Source organism: Crocodylus siamensis, chromosome 1 (genome assembly GCF_052110815.1).
Source record: "Crocodylus siamensis isolate JL-2025a chromosome 1, ASM5211081v1, whole genome shotgun sequence".
Lineage (NCBI taxonomy): Eukaryota > Metazoa > Chordata > Crocodylia > Crocodylidae > Crocodylus > Crocodylus siamensis.
In genome coordinates, this window is record NC_143395.1 from 111,506,437 (window position 1) to 111,525,167 (window position 18,731).

At 38.7% G+C, this 18,731-nt stretch overlaps 1 protein-coding gene across 1 annotated transcript in view; it reads left to right on the forward strand.

Annotated features, from left to right (window-relative positions):
• VTA1 (vesicle trafficking 1) overlaps positions 1 to 5,090 on the forward strand; it is an 80,579-nt gene extending 75,489 nt beyond the window's left edge. The window contains exon 8 of the mRNA XM_090040569.1: positions 3,805 to 5,090. Coding sequence (XP_089896695.1) covers positions 3,805 to 3,950 — 146 coding nt within the window. The 3' untranslated portion in view covers positions 3,951 to 5,090. The remainder of the gene's footprint in view (positions 1 to 3,804) is intronic.
• The last annotated feature ends 13,641 nt before the right edge of the window (positions 5,091 to 18,731 follow it).

The window sequence follows — 18,731 nt, forward strand, 5'->3', positions numbered from 1 at the left end:
AGTGCTGTTTGTGTGCATTATCATACCTCCTAGGACTTTGCTTTTGTGTCTAGATTCAGTCTCTAAAAATTTTGGCAATAACAGTCAAACCTTCCCATATTGGTTGGCAGTCTCATGTTCTCAGTGAGTCAGTGCTGTGTAGCAATTTTGTACAAAATCCTACATGCGCTATTCCAGGGCAAGATAGTTAGTGTTTCTTTTGGGACCAAATTTCATGAACAACTAAATTCATTCACAATTATGTTACACGAAGTGTATTTTTTCAGCTTTCATGCTACTGTAAGCTTCTTTCCACTGGTGACACAGTTTAGAAAAGCTATCTGTACATTCGAGTTTTGCAAGTAGTTATATTTCATTTTCTATGGGCAAAATAGCAATAATAATGTAACATTTCAAATGTTCTTTCTGATACTAAAAAGAAGTCTTTGAGGTCTGTGCAGTTCAGATAATTTAAATGTCTCTGTTTTAATAGGAAGAAGAAATCACATTTGCACCTTTTTTATAATTATAGTTCCAGTTAGTATGCTGTTATATTATGCAGGATTAAAAAAATGCTACTAATGTATTCTAATATTTCTAATTATTGTCCCTGCTTTTATATTCTCTACATTTGTCTACACAAACTTGTACAGTACTAGTTTCTTTAAAGATGTGTTTTTAAACTATTGTTTGAACTTGTACAAGTTTGTGAGTAGATGTCTGTGAGGAGAAATAAAGAGGAGAAGGAACTGGAGAATATTTAAAACTCTTCCATTCCCACTACAAGATTTTTTTTTTTTTATCACAGATAAAACTGTCTTTTAGTTTCTGCATGATATTCTTAATCACCGACACAATTATGTCTGGTGGAATTTAGCTTTGGATGACAAATGTCTGTCACAGTTCAGTAATAAATATAGCTACTATACTAATATTATTTCTGGTTTGAAACAGAAGTTGGTTTGTTTCAGGATAGGTACAGCATAGCTTTTCCATGTGTCAGTATTTTTGGTGTTTCAGCATTTATCCTTAAAACTATGAATGTTGAACTCCATTATAAAAAGGACAGGGCTTCTAAGTGACAGCTTACAAATTACTAATACTGAAGTTCTCCCTCCCTCCCCCCATTATTTTCAAATAAATACTTTTTTAAAGCAGCCTATAAGAGGTGCAACTGATTTGTTCTTGTATGTCCTTCCCATTTTGGGGTGCTGATCTTAACAGGAGCTGAGCCTCTTACTGGGTTAACTTTGGTTTCTAAATGAAAATAATTAGAGCCTTTTCCTAACATGACATAATGGTATCTGAAGTAGGCTTCATAATAAATAAGGCTCTATGCCAACAAAACATTAATAGGGGTGGTACTGTAAAAATAAGATTAGACAGATGAATTTAGGCTTCCGTCCAATAAATTACTTGAATACTGGACTGCTGCCTTGACTGTTTTCTTAAAGAATGATATTCTAGTTTCGTTTGGCATCACAATATAAAGCACAAAATGTCCTAGGGTCAGCTTTGAGGAAGAGAGTAAATGAGGACTCTTGATTTTTTCATTATTATTTTAAAAAATGTCAACCAGTGTGATACTGAATTGAGCCTAACTGGTTTGAATTAGTTAAATTATATTTAGCTTATGAAATACAGACCTATTGTATACATCCCATGTATGCATCAGTACCTATATTAAAGAAACAGGCTTAAACTGGTTCAAATGATTTAATGATGAAGCTAAACTACATTGCAGTTGGAAAGTAACCTTACAAGTTTGGCAGGTACTCAGTGCCAGACATTCAATATTGTAGTCTTTTCATTTTGAAGATAAAAGTCAGGAGAGGTGTAAAGCATGTTTTCATTTTGTATGAAATTAAACTGATGAATATCTGACCTTGTCAAGTTTTAGTTATTTAGGGAATCTGGTTACTTTGCTAGCTTACTGTTGTCTTTTGAATTGAACTAAATGTTGAAGTGGCAGTATGAATCCTTTGCATATATCTTTTGCTTTGTGGGTGCTAATTTCCTTCCATACAAAAAAAATGGAAACAAAAATCTCATTTATAATCGGTTTCGATATGATGATATAAATTATACAACCTGCAGTAGCATAGGTACTTGAACCATTTCAAATTAATTATCTAACTTAATTGGTAACTATTTCCTTTAGGATGTTATAAATCAGATCCAAATAAGATTAAATTCTGTTAAAGATAGTGAAGCAAGCTGTACACAGTAAGAATTGTCTGTAGACTTTAGCCACTGGGTTATTTCTATCAAGAATGTAATTTGATTAATAAAACACGCTCTATAGAATTCATGTAACAGGTAAAGTAATTTTGTCTAGGCGTTGGATTATTTTTACATAGAAAACACAAAAATAAAATTCTTCATTATTATTCATCATTCCATTTGTTCTTTAATCCAAATTGGTTGCTTAAATAATAAAGTAGCTAATGGATGAGCAAATGTAATGGATACTGAAAACATTTGAAGCAAAGAAATGAGATTCGCAAACTGTAAAGTAACAGTTTTACTTCAGATTTTCAGGAAAGGAAGTGCAACTTAACAGGATAAAATGCATAGAAAAGTTTAATACCAATGTGTAAATATTCAAAGCTTAGTTTAATATAATATTAAACTTTCAGTACATAAGAAATTAATGCTAAATAAGTGTTTGTTTTCAAATGGGGAACTAAGAACAGTTTCTATAAAAACAGGTAATGTATGGAATTTTTTACCTAAATATATGTTTCCATTTTCAGTTCAAATGCAGGTTTTGAGCAAGACTTCTGACTATACGCCTTGATTTATACTATGTAGTATTGATTGAAAGAGTTATTCATAGCATAAGATATTATTCACTGTGGGTAAGGGTTTCAGCATGTGTCCCAGAATTATTAGGACTGCATAGAATTTATCCTCACAGCTTTCACTGAAGTGGTTATGGCCGCACATGCAATACATTTCAGTGCATATTTAACTTCAAACACATCAGTGAGACTATTCGCATGCTTAAGTGCTCTTCCAAATTAGGGCATAAATCTCCAAAACTGCTTTGGAAAAATTAAGTTTGTGTTTGAGAGGTTGAGTAATCAAAGCTTGGGCTTGTTACTCAAGAAAATAAACATTTTATTTGGATTACTGGCATTTATTCGGCTGTTTTAATCTTTCTCGTCCCCCATTAAGAAAGCTTCGGTTAGTGCTTGTCAGTTAATGGTAAAGTCAATAGACTGGACTTGCTTTGTTCAGTTCATAAAACCAAAAGTGTTGCAATTGTGTTGATACTGGGACAGATGCTTTGATACATTTGACCTCAGATAAAAGGAGTAACGCAATATTTATGGAAATATTTCAAAAAGATATATTTCTTCATCTGGAAATATTATATAATGTCTGGATAAATGATTTCAGCAGTGAGTGTATTGTTCCACACTGAGGGCAGAGCAATTATAAAAGAAACACAACCTACTGTCCTTGTTTCATGCAGGTTGTAACATGACTACAGTTAACTTACTACAGTTTTAAAGCTCTTTTTAGCTGCCTAAGAAAGGGCAGATCTTTCTCAAAGGTATTGGATTACATAAGGCTTTGAATCACATAAATCGCTGCATTTTGAAGGTACCCTTATAGTTTAGAAAAGCATCAAAGGAACAGAGCATTATACATAAAATAGAACTTAAACATAATTGAAGGGACAGGTATTAGTTTTTGTGGTCTTTTTTTTAATGTGCAGAAATATAAAATATATTTAATAAGATATTTAAGCTTAATCTGTAGTGAAACAATGAATTTTCTTGTATTTTAACTTTGTAAAAATGCTGGTTTTTTCAGGGGAAATCCGTTTGACACCAGAGGACTTTGCCAGAGCTCAGAAATATTGCAAATATGCTGGCAGTGCTTTACAGTATGAAGATGTGAGCACTGCTGTGCAGAATCTACAGAAGGCCCTCAAGTTGCTGACTACAGGCAGAGAATGAAGCCTTTGTCCAACAGATTCAAGTCTTTTGCCTAAAGAACTAACAGTCTATTACTCTACCTTCCGCCAATTGGGGGATCACAGTTTTATGAAAGCTCTTGATCCCATTGCCCATGACAATGAAATCAGTGTCTTGGTATCAGATTCCCACTGTAGCTGTAATTGGCAACCACAAACAGTTTTCATTTTCCACACAGTGGAACTAGAAACATGTGAGGGCAGTTGACTGATATGCTAAGATACCAGAGACTCTTATCTGAGCACTGCTAACAAGTTAGAGCTAATGCTACAGTATTTAGACTATTTGGAGAAAAATATTGCAACTTTCTTTAGCAGTTTGGAAGAACAAAGAGAAGTGCTATACTAGAACTCTGAGTCTGAATTTTTTGCTTTTAACAAAGATGTAAAAATTACAATGATTCTGGAACTGCAAATAAAATGAAGGCTTTCAGGCTGAAATGTAGATACCAAGAATGTGATATGAGCTTATGATATAGCTAAAATATTGGAAGGCAGGTTTGTTTTGTCTTTAATAAAATAGAATTTAATTATCATTTGTTAGTAGTTGGTAGCTGCACACAAGGTGAAGGTGTGGGTAGCCTGATGGGGGGGAGGAAAGACATGGGAATTTCCTTTTAAGTTTGTTCTAGCTCCTTGGGTGCTCTTCTCCCCACCCTGAAAATGGACCACATGGTTTTTGGTTGCAGGTTTTCCTCCTTTGGCATGGGCAGTCTAAATTTTGTGTACACTAAGAACAGTTCAAAGAAGGGACTGTGGTCTTGAACCTCAAGCCAGGGTTCTAGCTCTTGAACTTTGTGGGTATTTGCATCCAGTTTCAAGCTTCACACTTGCCTCATGTTTTTATTAGGCTGAACCAAGCCTGTACTTTGCCACCTTCAGAGTTTACTGAGGCAAAATTGGTCATTTCTGTTAGTGCCACCGATGCTGGGTATGTCCAGCTCCTATCCTGCCCTGCGTGCTTTCTTGCAGAGACTTTGGCAACTCTAACATTGATTACAATTTTTCAAAGCTGAATGTTAAAGCCTTTTACGCGCTTTTATCATTTGGAATTATCGAGCTCTGGGGTTGTTAAAATCTATTCACCCTGTTGAAAAACAAATAAATGTCTTTTTGAGTGAAACCATTTAGCGAGTCTAATTGTTATAATATATTTTTGAATACCACTTTAACTAGCTATAAGTCTTCCTTTACAAGATACCAAATGAAATGTGTACACCCTTTCGAGTCTACTGATTTTTCTAGTGATAAAAATATAGCTGAAATTTATAAAATTGATAGAAGCAGTCTTAATGGTATTAAAAATAACTTATCTGGAGCACAAAGCATGTCCTGTTTAAAGTTGCAGGATGTATTTAGAAGCATGTTTGAAAAAATAATGTGAATATTTGTAATATAACCTTAAACACTACTGAGCATAATTTAATAGATAAAACAAGTCTCTTGCTGTAGGGTAGAATCCCAACTGAGATAATGTTTCTGGATCAATTACATTTTTGCAAGTTTAAACTAAACAGTTCTGAAATATTACTGACAGTAATTTCTTAGTAGTGAGGTAGGTCATGCTTCATTGCAGTATTTCATGCAGGTCAAATACCAACATGAATTGGTTTTATTATCACTTGAAAAGTTGGGTTTTCAGAAAAGAATCTATGTGAGATTATCCAAGGAAAACTGCTGCAATCTTAAATTCACTATAAAAATACAGTTCTATGTTACACTTTCCATCTGAAGAATACACAACTACATTAGAATAAGCAGCAAGTCTAGTGTCCTCCACCCCCTCAAAGGAGAAGTCCATAGATGCTAGGGTTGAAAGGGACCTCAACAGATCATCGAGTCTGACCCCCTGCCTAGGCTGGAAAGAGTGCTGGGATCATATGACCCCAGCCAGATGCCTATCCAGCCTTCTCTTAAAGACCCCCAAGGTAGGGGAGATCACCAGCTCCTTTGGAAGCCCATTCCAAATTTTGGCCACCCTTACAATGAAGAAGTTTTTCCTGATATCTAGCTTAAATCTGCTCTCTGTCAGTTTCTGACCATTGTTCCTTGTTACCCCAGGAGGCGCCCTGGTGATCAGAGCATCTTCGGTCCCTTGCTGCATCCCTCTAATGAATTTGTAGGTGGCTGCAAGATCACCTCAACCTTCTCTTGCAGAGGCTGAAGAAGTCCAGGTCTCTCAGTCTCTCCTCATAGGGCTTGTCCTCTAAGCCCTTAACCATAGGAGTGGCCCTCCTCTGGACCCTCTCGAGTCTATCAACATCCTGCTGAAAGTACGGAATCCAAAACTGGACGCAGTACTCCAACTGCGGTCTGACCAATGCCACATAGAGGGGAGGTATCACCTCCTTGGATCAATTTGTCATGCATCTGCTGATGCATGATAACGTGTGGTTAGCTTTGCTGATGATTTCGTCACACTGACGACTCGTGTTCATGTTGGAGTCGACTATGACTCTGAAATCCCTTTCTGCTTCTGTGCTACTAATAGGGTCACTTCCCAGCCAGTAAGTGTGCTGGATATTTTTGCGCCCTAGGTGCAGCATTCTGCGTTTGTCCTTGTACTGCATCCTGTTGTGTACTGTGATCCTTATATGCTGCATGGACCCTGCCCTAAAGACATCCAAATTTGGTAAACTGCTCCAATTGATATCAGGAAGTAGTATGCATTATGGGAATACAGTATAACTTCATAAATCTGGATCTCAAAAATTCGGCACTGCTCCGGGACCAGCTGCCAGTCTCCCCCACCCCCCGGACGTGGAAGGGGAAGTTTGCACACAGCAACTGCTGTCACCATGCACCACCCCACGCCACTGTTGCATGTGCAGCCACTGCTTCGGGACCAGCTGCTACTTCCCTTCTCCCCCGCTCCGCGACCGGCTGCTGCTCCGGTTTCAAAAATCCAACATTTTCAAATATCTGGCAACACTTGGTCCTGAGCATGCCTGATTTATGAGGTTATACTGTATAACTGAAGCAAGCATTTGGTGCAGTTATGTTCAGCCAAGAGAAAAAGGAAGCTTTAAAATGGGTATTTGAATTTGCACAACTATTTTGCTATGTGACTTAATACACTTCTGTACTGAAAGCTGCTCATCCAAATCACTGTAGAAGCATTTTGCAAATCATTCATAAAGCAAAAGCACTGCAGATCTACTGAAATATTTCCATTTCCAGGATTAGATGTGTGAAGCATCTCTTTCAAAATTCAAACCAATGTTTTGCAATAGTTTGAGAAGGGAAGATGGCTGGAAATGCAAGGAGAATTTAGATAGGCAAAATATAATTACCCTAATTATCTCCACCCACAGTTTTCTCTAACTTTTTTTCTGAAAATTAATTTAATAGTAAGTTAAAATGGAGTACCATCTGCTGAGTCATTCATTATTGCCTGCAACGATCTGTGTTTTTTCCTTATTGAAGACTTCTGTTTCACAAGCCAGCCAAGCCTTACTCTGCTTAGTCTGTAAAGTTAAAACACATTATGGTGTTTTAAAACAAAGCCAACCACCCTGCCCCCAGGTTGTGATTTGTACATCCCATGTTTGATTTTGCTATTAATACTTTTAATTAAATGTTGTATTTATAGTTACTTTTTGTACAACTGAGTTTTTTCTCTTTTTTATATTTCTACCCCTTTGAACTTCCGTGTCCTGCTGGCAAAATGTGTCAAGTGTTCTATAGAAAGCGTGAAGACGTCCCTGTGGCACAGTGGGAATCTTTGAAAAGTTACACTATTTTGAAAGAATATATCTGTTCTCCAGAAAGCCTGTTAGAACTGCTGTAATTTTTCTAGCTGATTAAATTCTTCAAGAATGTCCAATATTAAGTGGAATTTCATAGGGTCAGGCTTATCTGTTTTTTATATCACAAGATTCAGGGTAAGCAACTGTCCCCATTTTAATTTCTACTTATAAAAATTACCTGCTGAGAAGGTTATTCTGTTGTGCAAGACTGATATTCATATATGGCAAACAATGTATAGTAAATGGCAATATACTTTAAAATTCAATGGTTTTAATTAAAAATACCAGCCAACCAAGAGTCATGGCAATAATTTCCTGTTTCAAGTATTGGTAAAATTGGAGGTGATATATCATTGGTTAGATACTATTGAACAAAGGTTGTTTATAAGGTTGAAACTCATAAATAGAAATGAACCATTTAACAGTGTCAGAACTGAGGATTTAATTGCGTAGTGTTTCATTTCATCCCTAATATTCCTCATTTTCCCACATAAGCAGTAAATATGAACTTAGTTCCATGATTATACATTGCATTTTCCAAAGAGCAGGATGTGAACACACAAACTGAAAAGGGAATTTCCTTTCCATTATTATGTAGTTCTCATTGTGTAGTGACATGAAAAGTGAGGTTTTAAGTTGTAAATCTTTTTCTGACCACTTCTTCCTTTCTTTTTTTTTTTTTAAAAAGGTGTTTTTGCCCTTCACTTTTAGAATCATAGTAGGTTCTGATGATTAAAGCATGAGAAGGCCTGGTTCACAAAAAAAAAAGTCTTCTCTGATTGACATGCTCAAAATAGCAACTGCATGTTCTTCATTTGTTATCCTTGAGTTTGTGTTCTAGCTCTGTGGGTGGCATAGATGTGTGTATCCCTTTTAATTACCACTTTTCAAACCACAAGCTTTTAATTGTAGCTAAGGAAAAGATGGAAGTGCCACAGAGATTCAAGCAAACATGAAAGAATCCCTTAACATCCTGATAGTTTCATTGCCAACAATAAAAGGCTTTTTCTCACTTTAATGCCACTGAAATGTTACAGGAGCATTGGGGAAGGGTTGCCTTGTATAAAGACGGTTCTGAACCCCCATATACTTTTTGGTGAGGAACTAAGAGCTTGGTTTATTTCAGAGTGATGAAGAAAACTATAAAAAGGGTCAAAGGAGAGATTGGAGGCTTTGTAACCCAGTGGGGAGTAGACAGGCAGGGTGTGGTACATTAGAATGGCAGCTGTGTGGTTAATGGAAGCAAGTGACTTCCAAGCACAGATACAGCATGGAAGAAGGCACAAAAATAGTAAGAAGTAAGTAGAAGGCATGTTTAAATAACAGGAAATAGGGCAACACATGACGGGTTTTTTGTAGGGGCAGATTTATGGAGTGCTTGTGCTGAACCTGGATAAGGAGGGAAAGCTTGCACTGAAGGCAAAGGTAATGGAATGATGCTGAAAGGTTTACAATTGGGGAGAAACCTGACTGGAATGTCAAAAGAAGAAAATATTTTGGATAGACTTAAAGGAAATGTAAGATTGGTGGGCAAAGTTGCAGCTAATTTGGGAGAGAACCAAGAGATGGACAATAGAGTTAAAAGTAAGGGCGTGTTACAGGAGAGAAGAAACTAACAATATACTATCTTTAGTATAGGAAAGTGAGAGAGGAGAGGAGTAGAAGATCAGTAAAGTTTAAAACTAATAGCAAGTGGATGAATTGTTGAGAGTGCTGGAAAGCAGTAGAACTTGGAGTAGGGGCAGAGCTGATAGACATTCTGATCCTTGTCTAGATTTGCTGCACAAAATATAAATCAAACTTAACATATTAAAATCTGGGAAAAAGATAACGTATTATGCAGCTTGGACAAATGGCTGCATAATATACAGTTCTTCTCAAACTGCTACATAAACCTAGAATGATGCTTTTCTGGACTTGAGCTTTTTTGCCTACAGCATTTTTCCCTGTCTTAGTTCTATGCCTTTCTAATCAATGTGCTAGCAAGGATGAGTGAAGGCCAGCTTTGGGTTAAACTGGGAAGATGTGGAAGTCTCTGCCTAGCTTTACCTGCTGGACCAGGGTAAGAGTAGGCACAGTGAGGTTCTTCTCTCCTTAAAGCATCAGGAGTCCTGTGGCAGCTATATGCCTTTTCTATTTTGCAGAAAGAGCTCTAGATTTTAACCCTAGTGGAAGTAAGAGCTTAGCTAGCCCCCGCCCCAGATCTGGGGTGTGATATATGACGGACTGAAAATGAGGAAGACCTCAAATTTTCCATAATCTGAAAAAGTGAAATGTAGAGACATTTATGAATTATTTGTTATGTATATATACTCCAAACAGCAATGTAGGGTGTAAGTATAGCACAGATTGATTCCAGTACTCCAGTCAAAGAGCCTGAGACTGAATTGATTCAATCTTAGCAGGTTAGTCTAAACTGCAGAGGTTAAATTGAGAAACAATTGGACATGCATTCATTTTTGATTCAGGAAATGCAGCCACATGCCTGCAGTGGCTCAGGCCAGAAGCTGGGGGGCTCTACGGCACAGCTATCTGGCATGTAGCCAGAATGAGCTGTGCATTTGCTTCCTCTTCCTACTGCCCCTGAGGTCTCTGGGATTTGCGGTCCAGAATCACAGCAGCAGGACTCTGCAGGGTTACTCATCACTTCCTCCTCTTGCTTCCAGGTGCCTCTGGGATTTGTAGTTCACAGTTGCAGCCAGCAGTAACTTTTAGTAAGTTTAGCAGGGCAGGATAGCTCTGTACTCAGGGAGGGGAAGAGGACTAGCCAGGGGATGGGTGATTTAACCACCCCCCTTGGGCCCAGACCCCAGCTGGCATTGCCTGGGTGGAGGGTGGTCCCTGCAGCTTCATGCAAACTAATTTACTTAATTTCTTGGCAGATGGAGGGCGGTCCCTGCAGCTCCATGCAAACTAATTTACTTAATTTCTTGGCAGAGTAAATTAGCCTGTGTGGATCTCCATGCTGCTGCAGATAAACAGTTTCCAGTACCCAAGTGCCCTTTTAAAATCAGTGTGGGTATCTCTGTGCTTCACTGCAGTCTATGCATAGCATTTAAGTTTTGAGATCTTAAATTCTATGAGAGAGCACTGTCCTGTAACATTTTCTGGATATAGTATTTTTCGAAGTGGAAGAGTTTAACATTTGAAAGACATCTAAAAGTTCACTTGGTGGTTTCTAGTGTCCTATAGTGTGATGGAAATAATGTCTGCAAGGGGCCCTAGTTACAGAGAAGATTTTATTTCCATTACCCATCCTGTGGTCCTTTTTGCTGCTACCAGTAACAAGTTTGTTACCTCCTTCCCTGAGAAACATAAAAGCTTCATAAAAGCTTTGTTTCTCTAGCAGAAGTCATAACTCTCATGAGAACTAAATACAGGTCTTACTAAAGACAGTGAACTATTATGCTTTACTGGATGACATACAGGCCTGGATATCAAGACTCATTTCAAGCTAGTTCTGATACTGGTGTGGGTAACTTTGGACTAGTTCCTTAATTTTTCCTTGCCATGATTATCACATGGTAAAATGGAGTTTTATTTGCTTACTATACCAAAAGTTCTGTTGAGAAATATTTACTGATTCTTAAATGTTGGCATATTGCATGACAGTAAGAAGTACTGTATATACTTTGAGTATGTTATAATCAATCTTTCTAAAAAATTGTGCTCTTTGGCAATACGTCGTTTCAAAGATTTTTAGCATGTGAATTTATTGGAGTAAATGCCTAAACTTAGTTAATAATTTGAGAATAGTTTTTTTCATGTACTCACAAGAATATCTTTAGGCATTGTTGCTACATGTTTAATGAAGACAAAGCTTGCTGGTTCCAGCAACCTGTAATTCAAATACATCTTTGCTTAACCCACCATTTATGGCCTGCGTTCTTCTTGCCTGCCGCATGCGCACAATATGGGATCTTATATTTGCTGAGGATTTAACTATTTTCAGATTGAATCAAATGCCAAAAAAAAATGTTTTATTCATGTTTTGGCAGAAATCACAGGGGGAGCCTTAATCCTAAAAAGAGGCAATGAACTCAACAACTGATGGAAAATGTTCCTACAAGTTTTAAGGCTGGATGCAGATTCAGCTGCTAGATGCACCTTTAAAGGTCCAGGCACATGGGAGCCCCCTGGTAGAATCATAAAAAATGAGGGTTGGAAGGGACCTCAGGAGGCCAACTAGTCAAACCCCTGCTCAAGGCAGGAACATCCTCAACTAGATCATCCTAATTAAGGCTTTGTGTAGCTGTGCCTTCAAAACCTCCAAGTATGGAGAGTTCACAACCTCCCTGGGTAGCCTGTTCCAGTGCTTTACTACCCTCCTAGTGAGAGGTTTTTTTAATATTTAACTTAAACTTCCCTTGCTGCATCCTGAGACCATTTCTTCTTTTTTGTCATCTGCCACCACTGATAACAGTCTACCTCCATCCTCTTTGGAAACACATTCAGTCTTCTTTTCTCTAAACTAAAGTCCAGTTCCCTTGGTTTCTCTTCACCGGTCACATGTCCCAGTCCCCTAACCATTTTCATTGCCCTCCACTGAACTCTTTCCAAGTTGTCCACATCCTTTCTGTACTAGGGCTTCCAAAACTGGACACAGTACTCCAAATATGACCTCACCAATCGGCAATTAGTTTCCTGATGCCAGGTTCCCTATGCACCAGCCAGTTGAAAAGGTGTCCTGGTGTCAGCAACCAGTCCCCTGGTGTTACATTTATCACTGTTCTTTGAAGGTCCAAGTGTTCAGGGAGGCTGGGATCCAGGGACATAGTCCTCCATTCTGGGCTCCCCACATGCCAGCAGTCCTGCAGTCTGAACCTGATCTTTTTTTTTCTTGGATTCCAGGTGGGCATGGCAGGTCACACAATTTCTGGGATCTGGGAAAAAAAATGATCAGATCCCAATAACCAGGGATCTGCCTCTGCCAGGACCTTTAAGTTCATTTGTTTGTATCATAGGTGGAATAGAGTCTGCCCCACAGTATTTGCAAGTCAGTTTGCAGATCAAAATACAAGAATATGTACTTGTATAAGGCGTTATAGAAATAATCTCATATATTAAATAATTTAACCTAGTTTTGTAACAATTTTCTGTTTTCTGTAACGTGTAGGCCTAAATGCACCTGATTTATTTCAGGCTCCCCAGACGTAGAAAGTGGCCAAATAAATCTTGGATGCATTCTTTTATTTTCATGTATATGTTAAGAAAGTTGTATCTGTAACACGGGTATGAAGCTATTCATAATCACTTCATCTTGCCAGCTATCTGATAGTAGAGGCTCTACAAAATTTGGCCTCCATTCTGCAAACACTTACTCATGTGAGTAACTCTACCTATATGAATGCTTTTGTTGAGTTCAGTGGGAGTATTCGTGTGCATAAGTGTTTGAAGGAGCGGATTGTAAAGCTTTTACAAGAGACAGATTACTTGATACATAATTAAATATACCTGTATCAGTGACAAAGAGCCCATTGGGGCCAGAGCTAATGTGCTTCGACCTCTTGTACTATTCAGGCTCTAATTTCCCATATATCTTTAGAGGCCTCTGGGTTTTTTTGTTTCATGAATATTTTCTGCTAGCAAATGCTGTGTAATAAATAACATGTTATAATGATTCCCAAGTGATTTAAACTCCACCATATTTTCTGGAAAACCAGAACTTCATTTCTTACGTGTATCTGAAATTGCTCAGAGATATCTTATTATGGAGCAAATGATCTTGCCAAGCTTTGCTGTCAAGGAAAACAGTCATCCTATCTTATCATGTAAAGTTAATTCTGCTTCTGTGGAAGTATTATTGTTGTCATTCTTACTCATTTCTATAACAAGATTCAGTTCCATTAAAGGGAAAGGGGAAAAAAGACCTAAAGGGAAACACAGTTAATTTTACTGCTAGGAGTTCTTAAACTCAGTAAAGGAAGAAAATACTGAGTGGCATTAAAAAGCCTTTATTGATGAAAAGATCTTCATAGCCATCCTGTTTTCCAGCCAAGCTCTGGATAATGTACAATAACAAGATATTATTTTGGAAAGCATGCTCCACACAGAAATGTTTTGAAGGAAGATAGATGGGGAAAGGAAACTAAACCCAGGTTCTGAAATAAGGGCAAAAGTTGCAAAATAATCCAACTACTTGCATCTTACCCACATTGTTCTGTATTTTTTCTAAGAAATATACCTGTTAGTTTCCTATTCAGTCTCTCCAACCAAATATGTCCCTGGCCTTTTTTCTTTCTTTTTCATTTTTTTCACAGCAAATTGTGGGCTTTCCTTCCTTTTTGCTTACTTATGGTATGCTTTCTGTTAGATATGTTATTGGCCAATTCATTTATTTTTCTTCCAAGTGAGCTTTTAATAAAATGAAGATGTGCAGTAATTATGTTAAATATCCACAGAATTATATTTTTCAGTGTGAAAAATTTTTCTCTCTCTAGAAATAATTGAAACCAGAAGTTTGAAATTTCAAAACAACAACATGTTGCGCTGAGAGAGAAACAAATTTATTTTTGATGTGACACTGTTGAACTCTGTAGAGCTACCCAGGGAGTAATCGGCTTCCCAGACATAACCAGACAGAGAGTTGCATACAAATGTTGTTTAAGGATAGAAGACATAGCTAACTCTACTATTGTACTTTAAATCTCTTTTTAAAAGAGAGAGATTGAATTATTGAATATCTTAGTATGTTGATCATTTGTTGGGAAGAGTATATGGGTACTACAAGTTTTATGTATCAACTGTTACATTTTCCATCTAGTGGAAACACTACATGTGCAGGTGTTCATAGCACTTCAACCAGAGAAAACACAGTGGGTATGGAAGAAATTTCAATCATGTTACTTGAGAATAAAGTTGCCTCTGAATGAATGCTTCTATAGCTCTCCAATTGAATGGAGCTGCTGAATCTTCCTCTGGCATCCCAGCATACACTGCTTTCTCTTCCAGTTGGAGCCAGGTCAAAGCAGCCCCGGCTGGCAGGGGTTGAGCCTACGAGCAGGCTATTGCATGTTTGCAGCCACGTTATTCATTTCTATAGCCCAGTCATACTTACCAGACAAATAAAGTAGTGTAAAAGAAATCGCAGCCCTTCCACTAGTATGTGCAATAGTAATGGGCCGGTATTTTATAATCGGTAAAAATTAGAGCAAAGCATAGCATTTTATAGACACTTTGTTAAAAAGATAATATGAAAAGCTGGTCAATATTTTGCTTATTCACCCAAACAGGTGATGCATGCTTATACATATGGATAGAGTTATGGGTTAAATTCTGCCTCTGACTGCACATGCAATTCTATTAAATTCTGAGATTGCTACTGAGGCCCCAGATTCAACTTCATGATGTGCAAAAGAAGGTGAACCCAAAGATTGGACTGTTAAACCATTCAATTCAATGGATTTGAAGCGTCATCATTGTTGAAGATTTTAGGCCTTGGTATGTCACAGGGAAACCATTTCTGAGGCCAGTGGCCATTTCTGAGGTCCCAGCAAAGGCTACTGGGACTATTCTGCTATTGGGCTGGGAGTGTGTGCACACATTTCCATACTGTGGACAAACTTCTGTTTTTCCATCTTAGGTGCATTGTACTGATCAATAGGCTGGTTGTGCTAATAAGTAGTATTAATAGGCCATATAAGACAGCCTCCTGTTATCATGCCAGTTTTTGCTATATTATTTTAATAAAAAAAAGGAAAGAAAAGTTTCCGGTATTGATGGTGGAAAGGTGATCTTCTAAATATGATCTATGCAGTGTTGCACTAAGAACAGTACAACACCACATCTAGTCAGGAGCAGTAGCTTTAAGGTGCCATTAATTTACATTTTTACACGGGACATAGCAAAACTCAAAGACCAACTGGACTATGTGATGAAAATTCTGTCTGGTGCTGTCTAGTACCCATTGTTAGATAAACTGGATTTCAAGAATAGATTACAAGCTATTGCATACTACCTATGCCTCTAGTTACAGAAGTGTATATAACTCCTACTGCTTTGATGTGGCATGGATGGGAGAGAGAAGGAAATGGCAGTGCTCGGAGGCTAGGGTGTTAGAAATAGTCTGAGATCAATTAGTAGGCTCAGTTTAGGCAAAAAAAAAAAAACCCCGAAGGGCAGGATAATTGCAATTTACCAGCTGGATAGCACATGTGCATGTGGTGTACAAAGGCACATGCAATACATACTCTTTGTGCATATTTAATATAGGGGAGCAAATTTTTTTTTATTTTCTTTTTTTTTTTTGTATCATCATGGCTCTTGCCAAATCTGAATATTAACTGCCAAGATTTGCTTAGGAACTGATCTCATATAAATTTTGGTTCAAGCACTTTTATTATCTAGACTTTTGCTGGAGACTGGTTTCCTGTCTATTCCGTGCTATAATTTATATTGTTTAGACCCCTTTTTCCCTTTATCTTTCATCTTGGATACACGTATTCTTATACCCTCCAACAGCTTCAAAGAGCCAGTAACACAGCTTGACTGATGGCAGCTGATGATTTATCTCTTATTCTAAGCCATCCACAGTGCTTTTCAAACGAGTCAGAAGAGTCACTAAAGAAGGTGGAAAAAACTTACTCTCCATAGAGGCTCAGCATGGACATGAACATCACTACAGAGAGTTTGACTACTGCATCTCCATTGACTAGACCAGGGGTTATGCATGCCCTTGGGGTTACCTGAGAAGGCCCTAAGGGGGTACTCATGGGCAGGTGGGGACAGAGAGCACCATGCATCATCCTGTGCTACCATGCAAGTGCCACCCACCCAGCCGGATGTGGAGGCATGGGAAGCTCACATCCGGCAGCGTGCTGCCATCCACCCAGCTCTGCGTTTGGCCACATGCCAACCCTTCCTCCCACCCTGCCCACTCCTGTGCATCTGACTACCAGGAGTCCACTGCTCTACATCCAGCTGCTGGCTGTATGCTGATTGGAAAGGTTGAAAACCCCTGGGCTAAACTATGTGCTCCTATGTGCAATAGAGTTTAGATTGGGGAAAGGGATTATTTCTTGGATCTTATCAGATGCTGACATGTACTTTTTTCTTGCATCTTTTTATTTCAACTTTCTTTTCCATTGTATCCTGTGGTTACTTTCATGAAACAGAATCTTTGGATCTGAAACTTGGGCTAGATTGAGATTGAAAACCCAGTGAACCTACCCTGAACTTTGAAAAAAGCTCAAGCTGATTTGTGGTTTAAAGTTGGGATTGCATTTTGGCTGCATCTCACTCTGCATTTTTTGAGTTTGTTTGATTACTAGAACTCAGTGGGAGGTAGGTACAAAGTTAACTGTGGCAGGAAAAGATATTTGAGCCAATCTCTCCCAGCTGAAATTGCAGGGTTTTATCCACCCACAACTCTTATCAAAGTTTGTGACACTGGCCAGTTTTTTATATATTTGACGTGTGTGTGTGTGTGTGTGTGTGTGTGTGTGTGTCCCTACATGCCACTGTACATCACTGCACATTCTGCTATTTCTCTTGTGTAAGTGAGAATGCACTTTCTCTTTCAATTGGAGAAAAAAACAATTAAAGTAAGAGTTTAACATTATATCTTACTGTAATCTCTTAAACTGCTATTCTACACATCATCTGAGAACTGTACTGATTACCAGTAACTGAAGCACTGAAAGGAAATAAGATATAACCTGTACAGATCACATTACAGACAACTCCTTTTTGGAAGCTAGGGAGATGAAGCTTATTCTTTTCAACTACTTTGAAACATATTAATTGTGACTTAAGCTCCATGCATATGTTGATGAAGAAAAGGAGTAAGAAAACTTCTTGCGCCTCTAAATAACTGGTAGGGCTGTGCAAAGCTTTGGATCATGATTCAGATTCAGAGGTTATCTGGATGATTCAGAGGCCAAATCTATGAATCCAAATAGAATCACTGGAAGTTTTAGGCTTTCAAAATCTATTCAGAGATTCAACCACAGGATATAATAGGGAATCAATTAAATATCTATACTTTTGTTGTCTTTTGGCTGATTCAGATCAAACTTCCAGGGATAGTAGCCTATGCTGAAAGCATGGTGCATACCAAGTTTCAAGGAGATAGGTGCAGGGGTTTGGGGGAAACCACCCCAAATTCTTAAAAGCAAAACTCAGGTCATGCGTGTGTATTAAGCCACAGTGGGGTCAAAACTGCGGGGATGGTAGCCCCTGGTGAGGCCACAAAGCCTGCCAAGTTTCAAGGAGATAGGTGCATGGATTTGGGGGGAACTGCACCTGAAGCTGCAGACAAGCAAAACTCATGACATGGGTGACAGTGTGTGTGTTAAGGCACAGCAGGGTGAAATCTGCAGGCCTGCTAGCCCCTGCTGAGGTCACAAAGTCTGCTAGCTGTCAAGTAAATAGGTGCATGGACTTCTGGTTCTGGGGTCCTACACCTCTAGCTGCTGACAGGCAAAACTCATGTCATGGGTGCTTGTGAAACTGTCTCTCTTGGGGCATGGGGGAGGGAGGGGGGCAGGGACTACTGCAGGCCTGAATGCTAAGCTACCATGTTACCAATCAATCATGATTCACTTGGGGGCCAGCTCAATACACAGTAGCTAGCTACTAGATAATGAGCAAGTATTAACACCTACAAAACTACAGACTAAGGAGAGGAAAATATCAATACAGAGCCGGGAACTGCTTCTGCCCGAAGACAGAAACAGTCAGTTGCACAAGCACCCATGTCATGAGTTTTGTCTGTCAACAGCTAGGGGTGCAGGGACCCCCAGATGCACTTATCTCCTTTACAGCTGGCAGGCTTCATGGCCACAGCAGGGCCTAGCATCCAGGCCTGCAGTAGTTTTGGGCTCCCCCCCAACCATGTCCCAAGACAGAGACAGTTGTACAAGCACCCATGACACGAGTTTTGCCTGTCAGCAGCTAGAGGTGCAGAGCCCCAGAACCCCTGCACCTATCTCCTTGACAGTTAGCAGGCTTTGTGGTCTCAGCAGGGGCTAGCATGCCTGCAGTTTTCACCCCACTGTGGTTTAACACACACACAT